This window comes from Ylistrum balloti, unplaced genomic scaffold (assembly GCF_031769215.1).
Source record: "Ylistrum balloti isolate Yb309-2 unplaced genomic scaffold, AGI_CSIRO_Ybal_v1 Utg369856, whole genome shotgun sequence".
NCBI classification, from domain to species: domain Eukaryota; kingdom Metazoa; phylum Mollusca; class Bivalvia; order Pectinida; family Pectinidae; genus Ylistrum; species Ylistrum balloti.
Window position 1 is genome coordinate 1,679,019 of NW_026782006.1, and position 12,043 is coordinate 1,691,061.

The 12,043-nt window shown below is 41.2% G+C and overlaps 2 protein-coding genes across 2 annotated transcripts; both read right to left on the bottom strand.

Annotated features, from left to right (window-relative positions):
* Positions 1–7,666: 7,666 nt before the first annotated feature.
* Positions 7,667–8,962, bottom strand: LOC132545774 (uncharacterized). The gene has a single exon (XM_060209462.1). The coding sequence runs from the start codon at positions 8,960–8,962 to the stop codon at positions 7,667–7,669; it is 1,296 nt and encodes a 431-aa protein (XP_060065445.1).
* Positions 8,963–9,681: 719 nt separating this feature from the next.
* Positions 9,682–10,407, bottom strand: LOC132545775 (uncharacterized). Its single transcript, XM_060209463.1, has one exon. The coding sequence runs from the start codon at positions 10,405–10,407 to the stop codon at positions 9,682–9,684; it is 726 nt and encodes a 241-aa protein (XP_060065446.1).
* Between the last annotated feature and the right edge of the window lie 1,636 nt (positions 10,408–12,043).

A 12,043-nucleotide genomic window follows, 5' to 3' on the forward strand; every position in this document is an offset into this window, starting at 1 on the left:
AAATAAGACCTGTCGATTGTTGTCGAATTTGACTTTTTTCAACTTAAACTTTTTTATTGCCCGAAAAGAAAATGTCATATTAACAGTCACTCAGTTACTCCAGTCTTTGTTAAATAACAATAACACTTTAAAGCCCCAATATACGTAAAAATCACTATAAAAAACAAACTTTATCTTATTTTCCCCGTAATATATGTAACAAAACAAATACTTCCCTTTAATTAAAGAAAATAAAACTGACTGTTTTCAATTTAAATAAAAATTGAAAAAATCGGAAAATAAACTATGTGGGACCCACAATAATTCATACATTACCGCTCGTAGCGATGTCATTGCACATGCGCATATTCCGCGGGTGTAAACATGGCAGACACAGTACAGACGTTCACCAGTCGCTTCCATTTTTTCAATCATACATCAGGCCAGTTCTGAATTTTTACGTTATAATTATACGTCGTATCGTTTCTAAACTAATTATTCCTTCTAATAATTTCCCAAAAACTGAATGTTTATCACAGGAATACCTCAAGTCTACGACAAGACTTCGCAAACAATATTTGTAAACAAAATCTTACCGTAGACATATCTGCATGTGCTTCCTCTATAAGTAGAAACCTCAACTCTCGCGAGATCAGGTCATGAACTTTCCGACGTGGTTCGGCAACAATCGTAATTTCGATGGCGGCGTGTTTAAAATGGAGGTGTGTTTACAAATAGCGAGTTTCAACTGCTCATATATCAATACTTTATGCGCAAAGTCATGGTAACTATTGTTTGAATAACTTAATTCTAACTATATCTTAGGGAATATCTCAATAATTATGTGTGATTCTACATTAATTTTTGGTGAATGTTACGTATATTGGAGCTAGTAGTAAGAAATTGCCGGTATGAGCGCATTTTCAAATTAGGGTTGAAAACCAACCACTAACACATCTGACTCAACAAGCTCAAAACCAACCACAACAATGTTTAAGTCATATAAACATGGTCTAAATGACTTAAAGAAAAATGACGTTTCTAAAAAATGACTTAAAGAAAATACATTCTATAATGTAACGAGCGGCCTCGCAAGCTCGACTATCTCCTTATTGCTGACCCATGAATTGAACGTCTCTGGATAACCCTTCCACTTGACCAGCGACCTCGTTTTACCCTTCTTGACGACTTTTTCTATCCAGTATACCTCTTGGCTCGTCTTCTCCGTGTTAGGTAGTAAATTTTTTCATGTGCTTCACATAAAACCCACACCGGTTTTCTTGATATACTCTTGGTGATATTGTTTTTGCTTTCACCTTAATTGTGCATACAGCATTTGCATCACGAGTAATAGGAACGGGTGACATATACATCATGTAGGCCGTTTTTGTTTTTACCTTAGTACCTTTACTAGCAGCCGCAAACTGACTTATCAGGGGCGCGTTTTCAAACAACCCATCCCCCGTCTCAACGTCTACCATTACCAAATCACCAATAGAATAGTAACTCCTATAATCCACACCCAGGTAGGTGGAAACTTCTAAATAATCCCCCACCTTTACATTTGGGATCGTTAGTGTTATAAAAGGTAAAGTTTGATAAGTTGTCGTATTTGATGGGGTGATAGTTTCTGCTTGAGAGTGCAAATAAGTATATGGACCATAAATTCTCCACGAGTCAACTAAAACAGCATCCACATAACCTTTTGTTGCGGCGTGACCATCAGTCGAGGGTTGAGCCAAGGATAGGCCAGTTATTTCATGGCCTCCCATATGCAAAGATCCAGTCATAGTGTCTCCTCTCTTACTAACTCTAGCTACCTCACGAATGGACTTTGAAGTAACCATCCAATGTTTACCACTCCACGTAAATGTTCTCGATTCTCCACCAAAAACAATCAAAGATTGTAAAGTCCCAACAGATGTATCAGTGCTCTCATCCGGATTTACTATTCTATTCTCATTATCCCACATTGAACATTGATTACCGTTTTTTTCGTGAATAACTAAGTATTCTTTACCGACGGTAGCTGTTGGCGGAAAGTTTAGCACAACGTTTCCGCTGGTGGTATCTGCTAGAATAATATGATACGTATCATCCAGATTATACAAACCTGCTGTAACGAGGGTGGTTACGGGTGTAGGGTTAACAATTTGACCATCGACATAATTCTTAGTAGAGACGTCTTGCGCGTTCACGGGATCCGACACGTTCGTTAACGTATTTCCCGCCATATCGATGGAACCAGTTACGGTAGCCCCATTCTTTCGTAGAAAATTCTTATTGACGTACGACAGAGACACACCGGGTTCTGGTGGTGGGATGTTGTACTCTGACGTCATATATCCAAATTTGTGAATAGGCATGTTTTTTATATGTATATTTTTATAAATTAATTTCTAATAGAAGTGAAATAATAGCTCCGGTAATTTTTGTTGTTGTTACGTTGGTTACAAAGTTGAGCACATCACCTACATTTAAATCGATTCCTCTCACATCCGAAACGTGATTAAATTCTCCTTGTGGCTTTAAAATTTTACATTGAGTTTTACTACCATTAACCACGAGGACTACACCAGCCTCTTCGGGAGTGGATTCTGGTGTTGTAACCGACATACCCATTTTCAAAACTTTAGTTGGTGCTAGCACGGTATAGCCAGCGTTTTTACCTGTTGCACCATCACCGAACGAGTATTCGTACTTCCCTTTCACCAGTCCACCTTTTTCTTCAGCCCAGATAGTTATATATTTTTTATTCATTTTTCTTTGTAATTTTTGTGTATTCATTAATAGCTGAGAATACTTGACTCTTAGATCCTGGATATCCATCTCTAATTTAGTCACATCAGCTTTTCTTTGGAAATTCTTATTGACGTACGACAGAGACACCGGGTTCTGGTGTTGGGATGTTGTACTCTGACGTCATATATCCAAATTTGTGAATAGGCATGTTTTTTTAATATATATATATTTTTTATAAATCAATACAATCCGTTTATGATCTCTTGAAGCTCTCTCCCCGCGCTCATCTCTTTTAGAACGTATAAACACAAATGACCGCAAAATACCTGATCGGCTGGCTGAACCTGCTCTGTATTGTACAAGATCCCTCGCTTCAAATAGGATATCAACTCATTCGGAGGTTGTATGCCATAGCTATCGAAATAGTATTTATTTTTTCCTTGTTTGTACCAGGCGGTCCAGTGCGTTCCTCCTCCGTCACTAGAATCTAAATTCAGAATCCCACATTCATTTCTCTTTGGTCTCTTCGGAAGTGTATCGCGCAGAAATACTCCTCTAAAGTTTGGTATTTTCAATTCATCTGCAGCCCTCATTAACTCGATATTACTTAGCGGTTTATTTGGCAGAACGACTTTTCCCACTGAAATGTTCATTTTTATATATATCTATTAAAGTTTAAAGTGTCCGTGGGCTAGTGTGCGCATCCCATCCTGGAGGATGATTCGCTTGTCGTCATTTGCCGAAAGAGCTATTTTGTTAATTTCTTCGGTGTACACATCATGACAGTGGCTCCTGATGACGTTCATCTTTCTCAACTGATCCTCACCCGTAAACAAACATTTCTTGTAATCCTCAAACGAAATACTCTTTCTGACAACGGACCTTTTCACCCCCTTACACTTCTTCTCCTCATACCCCTCAAGCAACTTGTAACTGTACAACTTAGCTCTCAACCCCACGAATTCTCGGATGATCTTACCTCCTGCCTCGTCCTTGAACACCTCCTGCCTCGTCCTTGAACATCCCCACCACTTTCTTGTTACGACCGACTTCGATGCCCGATGGGTGATCCTTTGGGAAGTTGCTGGTGTCAAACTTGGCTGCCACGTCACCAGAGATGTCCTTGTAAAAGTCTTCCGTCTGGATTTCGTATGCCAAGGAATCGGTATCGGTAAACAGGAGTTTTGCCTTTTCTCCGTACTTTGTCTTCATGTAGTTGTAATGGAAGTCGTACATCAACGTCTTGCTCAGATCGAGGATGCACATCCCGAGATAAACGGGCTTGTTGAACTTCAGTTTCGTCTTTTTCATATGTACGGCAACCAGGTTCTCGTCGAAGATGGTGCAATGTTTAAAATTGGGTTTTGCTGCCAACTTCTTCGCTTTTGTCTCGTCGTTGACTAGTCGGATATCCACTCGGCTCCTAATGTTCTCCATAGTCTTTCCGAAAACAGAGTTGTTCATGAGCTTGAAAAAGTCCTTTTCAAACTCATTGTTTGCCTCTGCTCGGAGATTGGTGTTCAGGTCGATGTATTGCTTCAACCATGCACTTTCCTCGAACCTGATGCCCCTGTGGATCTTTGTAATCTTCATTCCCAAGCCCTCGTATAGTTTGAGGTTCTCGTAGTGAATGACATATAGTTTTGTCATTGAGATTGGGAATAAGCTTTTCCACATTATGGACTTTGAGACTTTCTGGAGCGAGCGGATAGTCATTGTGGAGATCATGCAGATCCTTTGGATATTCAAGGTCAACCTCCAGTATACAGCTGTGGTTCTTCCAAGAGTCCAGTTCACTGTCTGTCATCCACCCGAATCCGTGTGTAGGGAGCGGTTTGCTCATGGCCCAACCATAGAGATTGTTGGCATCCAAATAGGCAATATACTTCGCAGGATCATGGGGGTTGAATGTTTCACCCATGTATGGGTTGTTTGCTTTGCCATATCTGTTGCTGATCATCGATATCCCGCCTCTGATACCTTTCTCCACCATGAGCAACATGTCTGGATCTGATAACAGCTCCAACTTCACTTCGGTGATTTTCAAGGCAGCGTCCCATGCTAGTCCAGGCGCTGTATAATACCAGGCAGGGTCAAGATCGTAGTTCTTGATGCAGACGTCTCTAAAGTTCTCAAAGACATCTGCCAAGAGCAACACGTCCGACTGGTTGTACAGTTCGTGGTAGTCCCTGAGTGACTTCATGCCAAACTCTTTCCACACAGTTTGTGCATGCTCATAGTCATCGTCACTAATCTCTTCTCCACTGAGTCTGGAGTAGAACGCTACTTTTCGTGGAAGGGCTGTTTCATCTAGTCTTTTGAGTGAATCCATATATTCATATGGGTAGACACCCTTTCTCATTAGTAAGTCTAGATGTTTTCCGTTATAGTACTTCGAAGTGTTAGTGAAGCAGTCCTGATCCAGATTACCGGACAGCTTATCCAGGCTAGAGGCCATGAACTTGAAGCTGTCGATGAATCTGAGTTGGTGCTTAACATCCTTCTCTTTCCCGTCCTTGCCAGTATAAGAACCGACAACAACCTCCTTGGTGAAGCTGATGTACTTTTCCTCGTTGTTCGGGATGCAGTTGATGTTCCCCTCAGTTTTACCGAGGTTCTTGACGAACAGATGACTGTCATAGCCGCTCAGATTGTGGAACACCACGGGAGTGAACTTCGGCTTCTTGTACTGCAAGTTACAACTATTGTGAGCTGCACCTCGGTATTTCCCAGTAAAGTGACAGTGATCTCTCACCTTCTTGTCATCCTTACTGAACTCACCTTGGCAGATCCAGCACTTTGTCGCCTTTTGGAATTGTTTGCGGTCATTTTCCCCAAAAATCATTGGTTTCGCCGGAATTTTGCCAATTTCTTTGATGTCTTTCTCCAACATTTCTACGAATATTTGGGAGACATCTTCGTCGTCAGTTTTCGCGGTGTAGGTAACCGGATCTTTAGAGAAGACACCATCATCAAAGCATTTGATGTAGTAACAAAAGCTCGATGGGGTGTGTTTCTGGTATTTCTTCGTGTAGCTCTTTCCCGGACACGGTTCACACGTATCTACGGGTTTGATGAAAGATTCAAAGTCAGCATACACTGTGAACGGCACTCTCATGGACTTGTGTATGTGCCCAAACGAAATGGTCGAGCCCTCTTCTGGCATCTCTATCTTGACGGCCTCGTTTGAATAACAGTATTCCATGTGCTTATTCAACGATTCCTGTGAGTAGAAGGGGTTCAAACATCTGAGACAGTAATAATTTTTGTGTTGGTGGTTTCCGGTTTGGCTGGACAACAAACGGCTCATGTCTTTGATGACGCAGTAATGCTGCTTTTCCCCATCAGAGATCAATAAAAGGTTTATTGTTACCCTATCAACGTGTTTGCTTATTCGGAGGGGGTAAACACTAGTTTCATAGCCAAAGACATTAATAGATATGTCTGGGTTTTGCTTCTCGACATGATCTATTGTCTTAAGACTAACTGGGTAATCAATACCGTCCATGTTGAGTTTTTCTGCTTGCATTCTGAGCATCTTAGTTATGCGGCAAGCATCACGTTCTACGGGATGTAATGCTCGAGCCAGTGCCCAGAGGAAGCATCTGTTGTCATCATTTTTGACATTGATCACTCCCTTCTTAGGATGTGCAAGGGCCTCCGGAGTAGGGATGTAAGAGCTCCCCCTCAACGGTTCATAAGCAACTGTATGAATTTCAATGGCAATGATAGATTTAAATGTCCAGTTGCTGCCTCGCAACTGGAATGTCGCCATGGCCTCCATGACTCTATCTACCATTGCATCATACAGCTCATCTGCATCTGTTCCCTCGAGGTTAATCTCGACATTAGAGTGAAAGGCTGCAGGCTCTACGATTGTTTCCGAGGCACTAACAAGGTTCACTTTTTCCATGTTACATCTAAGAATTAGCTTTACCTTAGTGCCTCGGATTCCTCTCAAGAGGTTAACTACATTTTGTCGGGCTGTGTTGAGAAACGATTGAGCATCAAACCCCTCTCTGCCATCTATGGTATATTGAGTCGTAAATTTCCTCAGAGCAGATCTTGTCTCTCTGATTTCAAACATCTGCTGCTTTCTGAATAAAGCATCTACTTTTTCCTTCAAGGCTTTTAATTTCGATGGGGCCTTCTTAACAACTTCTCTGTCTGCATCATGCAGCCATTCAACCCAATCTACAGCAGCTTTGATCGATTTATTTACTTTTTGTTTAACCTTGTCCCTGGTTGTAGGGATAAGGACAGGTTGAAGAGTCGGCACATTGATGCTAGGTACATCTGCATCTAAGAAATTTTGATCTGGAGGATTCCTCTGTGGGATGAAAGCCGATGCCAGTCGTCTTGCTCCTCTAGCAATGTTTGTTGCAGCATTCATAGCCGCATTACTAATTCTTCTGAAAAGACTCATTGTTTTTATCATATATAGATTTTTTTTTCTATAAGTCATTTTCAAAAAAAAATTATTTTTTCATGAATGTTGTATATGTTAACCCACATACAACATTTTTTTTGCTTACATCTTGCTAATTCCTCTGGGGTCACCCACTTTAATCTCATACTTGTTTTTCCACACCCTTCCATCCCAAAAGGTTATTATCCTCGAGGATTTGTCTATGAATTGAGATGCCTTATAAATGGATGGAAATGTAATCTCCTCTCCAGTATTAACATCCCTCAACACAACAGGTTTGGGGTTATTTCTAACTGCCATTGGATCTACCTCTTTCTTTGTCTTCACTGGTTTGGGTGGTTCCTCTGGTATTAATTCCTTTCCTTTCAACAGCTCGATCAGCCGCTTCTTGCCGCAATGAGAATAACCTTTGATTTTATTCTCACGAAGAATTGTTTTCAATTCAGACAGTTTCAACATTGTTTTTTTATTATAGATTTTTATTTTCTTAAAGTCATTTTCAAGAAATGTAGAAATCTAGCTATATACAACGTTTACCTTCTTCCCATCGGTCTTGAAGTTTATCATCTTGTCACTAATCACAACAGCAAATGCTTCGGTACCCGCTGGCACGTTGGCATTAAACTGCATTTTTATTTGGATGTCAGTGACTGCGGTCTTCAGTCGCTCACTCTGCTTGCTGACGTCGAACACAAACAGTGGGAAAAGAGTCTTGTAATCGGCGGGGGTGATGTTGGGGTTTGACACCAACTCGTCCATGTTGTAAAACTTGGACCTGAAGGCTGCTGCATCACCGTACGCCCGACTGAATTGCTGTTTGGGAAAGGAGAGGTTGTAGTCAACTGCGGGGTATCTAGCCGAGTTTAGCATGACAAATATATTCCTCACATTGACGTTGTCAAAGATGGAAGGATTCTGCTCTTGGTCACCGTCTTTGTCAGTTTGGAAACCGACAATGATATAGCGCGGTCTTTCAGGCGCTGATTTGACAGATAGTCTCCAGGTGAAGCTAGTTGACTGTGTTACGGAGATGGAATCACATTGCCTGATCCTGTACATTACGGGTAGAAGCGCATTTGAATCGAGTGTCTTGTAAAGCTGAAATTTTTCAGCATCTGCGGGTAGTACATGAGGCATAAACCACGACACCTTTTCGAGGGTAATTTTCCCATCATCAACATTTGCATTCCTGAAGATCGCATCGTTGTCCGTTTTCCGCACCAGAGTCAGGGTTTGTTTCATACCATACACAATTTTGTCATAGTCTTCGCAAAATCCAAAGATGTGCTTGAGTGGTACTCTGAAACTAAATGTGCCCTTTGGATCAGGAGATTTGATTATATAGGATTGGCGAACGCTAAATCCGGCATTGCCTGCTGCTGCAGCTGCAGATGCTGCAGCTGATGTGTCCTTGTACCACAATTGATTCAAACCCTGCGACTTGGAGAAGTCATCTGGATATTTCAAAAAACCAAGCATCGTTGTACCCTGTCCTGGATGAAAGAGAGATTCAATCTCCTGTCCTGAAAGCTGGTACTTGATGTTGCTGAAAAGATACATGAGAGCATTATTCGTCAGTGTAACGTTATCATCGTTTGCGTAAGCGGTCCCGTCAGTTTTTGTCAGACGCCCTCCGATGATCAGATAGCTCTCGCTTGGGTGAGTAAACAGATCTTGTGCTTCAATATTGATCCTGAGCTCACCTGGGTTATTGAGATTCGTACCGGTAATCGGATCGTACTCATGGTATTCGTATTCTTCGATGCTGTCATCCTTCATGGGAGCCTCAGTAAAATTTAGAATGTTCATCATATTTTACTTTTTTATTAGCAAGAGAAAATTTTTTATATCATTTTACTCCACAAATGACAAAAATGCATGAATCGCGTGTTTGGTAATCATGACGCTTGAATTCGATAGCCATTTTTTTTTATTATAGATTTCATTTTTCTTTAAATCAATTTTAGACCAGATCCTTGATTCAATCTTTTGACGAGGTCTTGAATCGCAATCGCCCTCTGTTGCTGCATTCCGCTCCCATCTATTAGTGAATGGATATTCTGATCAACTGGGGATGACTGCTTCGCCGGTGTACCAGCATGCTTTTGTAGAATTGCTCGAGATTTGGGTGTAAGAGCTTTACGTGCGAGACCGCGCACTCCTTTCTCAAGGAACTTCTTTCCAGCATCAAGAGCTGCAGTCTTTCCAGCATCCATAGCTTTCTTCCCAACTTCCTTAGCAACGCTTTTACCAGCATCTAGAGCGGTAGAGGCAATCTGTTTCGCAGCATTGCTAGTAAATAATCTAGTGAAAAAACTTGCGATGCTATCAAACATTCCAGCACCGCCATAGACATACTGTCTTCTAAATCCACGATTCTTTGCTATAAACATTATTTTTTATAGTCTAGATATTATTTTTTTTATATGCATTGACGTCCAGCACCTTTTGTCTTTTTAGTTCATCGCAAATCGATACAAGCTCGTTCCGAACGCCTGTGTTACCCGCTGCCTTGCTTGCCATCAGCAGGTCTAGTCTTTCGAGCAATGCATTAGGATCGCTAGCAATGATGTGCCGCTCCCTTCGTAATAATCCCTATTAGTCCAAATGGTTCTAAGCACATTCTTCCATTTCAACCCCTTGCTGGCCTTTGGTCTGTTACTCTCTGGATCGTTGCCTTTTTTGAGAGCGTTCGATTCAATCATCATCTTCGCGTAATTTTCGTAGTCCTGGTCGGTGTATATTTGATCGTCTGGATTCTTGGTTATGATGAGTTCCCACAATCCCGGTGTTCCTTGGTACTCTTCACCATCCACTACTATGTTATCATCTACAAAGGCGACGGGCTTATTGCCTATATAAAAATTGCCGTTCTTATCGTATAGCCCGTACGTTCTATCAGCCTCGGATTTGGAAGCGAACTTCCTTAAATATTTGCGCGCGATTGGTCCGATAAACTTCGTATCAGTATCTTCCTTTTCTTGTTGTTGAAACCCCTCTATAGATGGAACGCTGGAAATGTGATTTTCTTCAATTCCGATGTTTTCTTTGATGGGTCTAATATCAGATCTTGTGTCTTTTGCCGTACTTTTTTGTACGTCCGTTATAGGCTTGAATATTTTACCGAGATCTGTTTGAAACTCTCGTTCACCAGTCTGTCTCTCTATATCTCTGTTTTGGAGCCTCTTTTTCAGTTCGAGAAACTCTTTTACGATTAAATCCCTTTTCTCGGGATCTGTAATCTTTAGAAATGACATTTTTTTTGTTTCTAAAGATAATATTTTTTTTATCTCGATTTTCATCTCGATTTTCATCTCACTTTTCATCTCGATTTTCATCTCGATTTTCATCTCGATTTTCATCTCACTTTTCATCTCGATTTTCATCTCGATTTTCATCTCACTTTTTCTCGAACAACTTGTGGAAGTACTCGCGGGTTTCCTGCCTTCCCTGTTCGATCAGGGATTGCTGTAGGCCGTAGTCCATGTGCTTCTTGGAAACCTTTCTTATTTCTTCCTTCTTCTCGCGGTACTTGACCAACTCTGCTAGTATGAGTTGAAATTCCTCATCACTTACTGCATTATCGGCTAGCGCCTTCGAGATGTACGACGATATCGTGTTCAGTTTTGCTTGTGCCAAAACCTTGATCTTTTCGTGCTTTTCGGCTGTGGCCGCACACTTCTTATTCACATATTTTCCGACGATACTCAGAGCTCCGGTAGCAAGCGCAACGCCCTCCATCACGACAACAATCGGTGCTGCTACTACCGTAGATAAAAGGCTAACACCACCGATGCCAAGCCCCATGGTGACGCCGATAAGACCAACATCGACATTATCCACTATCTTCACGGCTCTGTGGTACTTCTTGCTAAGAGTCTCACGCTTTTCTCTTCCTTCCTCGAGAATCCTCTGAATCTCGTTAATTTTCTGTAAACGATAACCTTGTCCCTCATCTTCAGGGGGAGCTGTTGGCAACTTTGGATAAAGCGCCATATCATTATTCACTTTGTTGATTTCCATATTTTTATATGTGTGAGATTTTTTTTTATGTCATATAATGTATGAGACATAGAGGCTCGTTTTCCTCAATAACAACAACCCCGTTCTAATTGTTCGCGATGTTTATCACCACATCATCAACACTTTCGAGAATGGCTTCATTTTGTATACTGCATTGCCTCATTTTAAGGCTTTGCTTTAGTGTCGTTAAAACCATACCACTAGTCATCCTCAATCCAAACCTTAATCTAATCGTTCTATTTTCTTTTGGTCCGATGGTAAGTTTATTTTGATTGAAAATTTCCCACGTTACTGGTTGCACCTTCTGTGGAGGATGTTTTACATCCATTACCGGTATCCAGTAAATCGTCTTCGGCTGTCTTGGCAAGTTATACCAATTTTTCGGTTTTACACCAAATTTGTGAACAGGCATTCTTTTTTTATATGTATATATTTTTTAATATATATATGTTCATGACCACGTATGCATGAAACACTCATAATATTGCACCGAGGATCGGAATGTTGTTGAATGGGCTGTTAGGTCCCAGGATAAGACCCTTCCCATTATACCATCTCCTTTTTTATTTATATAAAGTCCATCACCAACGGCTTCTAGACCCGAACCGGTCGCGGGTCCTAAATAAAGTCCTTTTCCGTCTGTCTCTATCTGGCAAACACAACCTCCTTTCTTGAGATACAACCCGTTCCCAACCACCTTTTGCACTCCCGAACTAGTCAAACCAGAAAGAGCGCCAATGCCTAATGCTGGAAGTACCGTCTTTGCCAAAACAGGCAATGCACGCGCTGCCAAACCAGCAAGCATCCCAAGGAAACCGCCCTCAACTTTCATATTGTGTTTGAGTTGAGCTTTACTCATTTTGATAGTTA

What these genes read in the sequence shown, in the direction of transcription:
- LOC132545774 (XM_060209462.1), bottom strand. Translation starts at nt 8,962, where the DNA reads ATGATGAACATTCTAAATTTTACTGAGGCTCCCATGAAGGATGACAGC.
- LOC132545775 (XM_060209463.1), bottom strand. Translation starts at nt 10,407, where the DNA reads ATGTCATTTCTAAAGATTACAGATCCCGAGAAAAGGGATTTAATCGTA.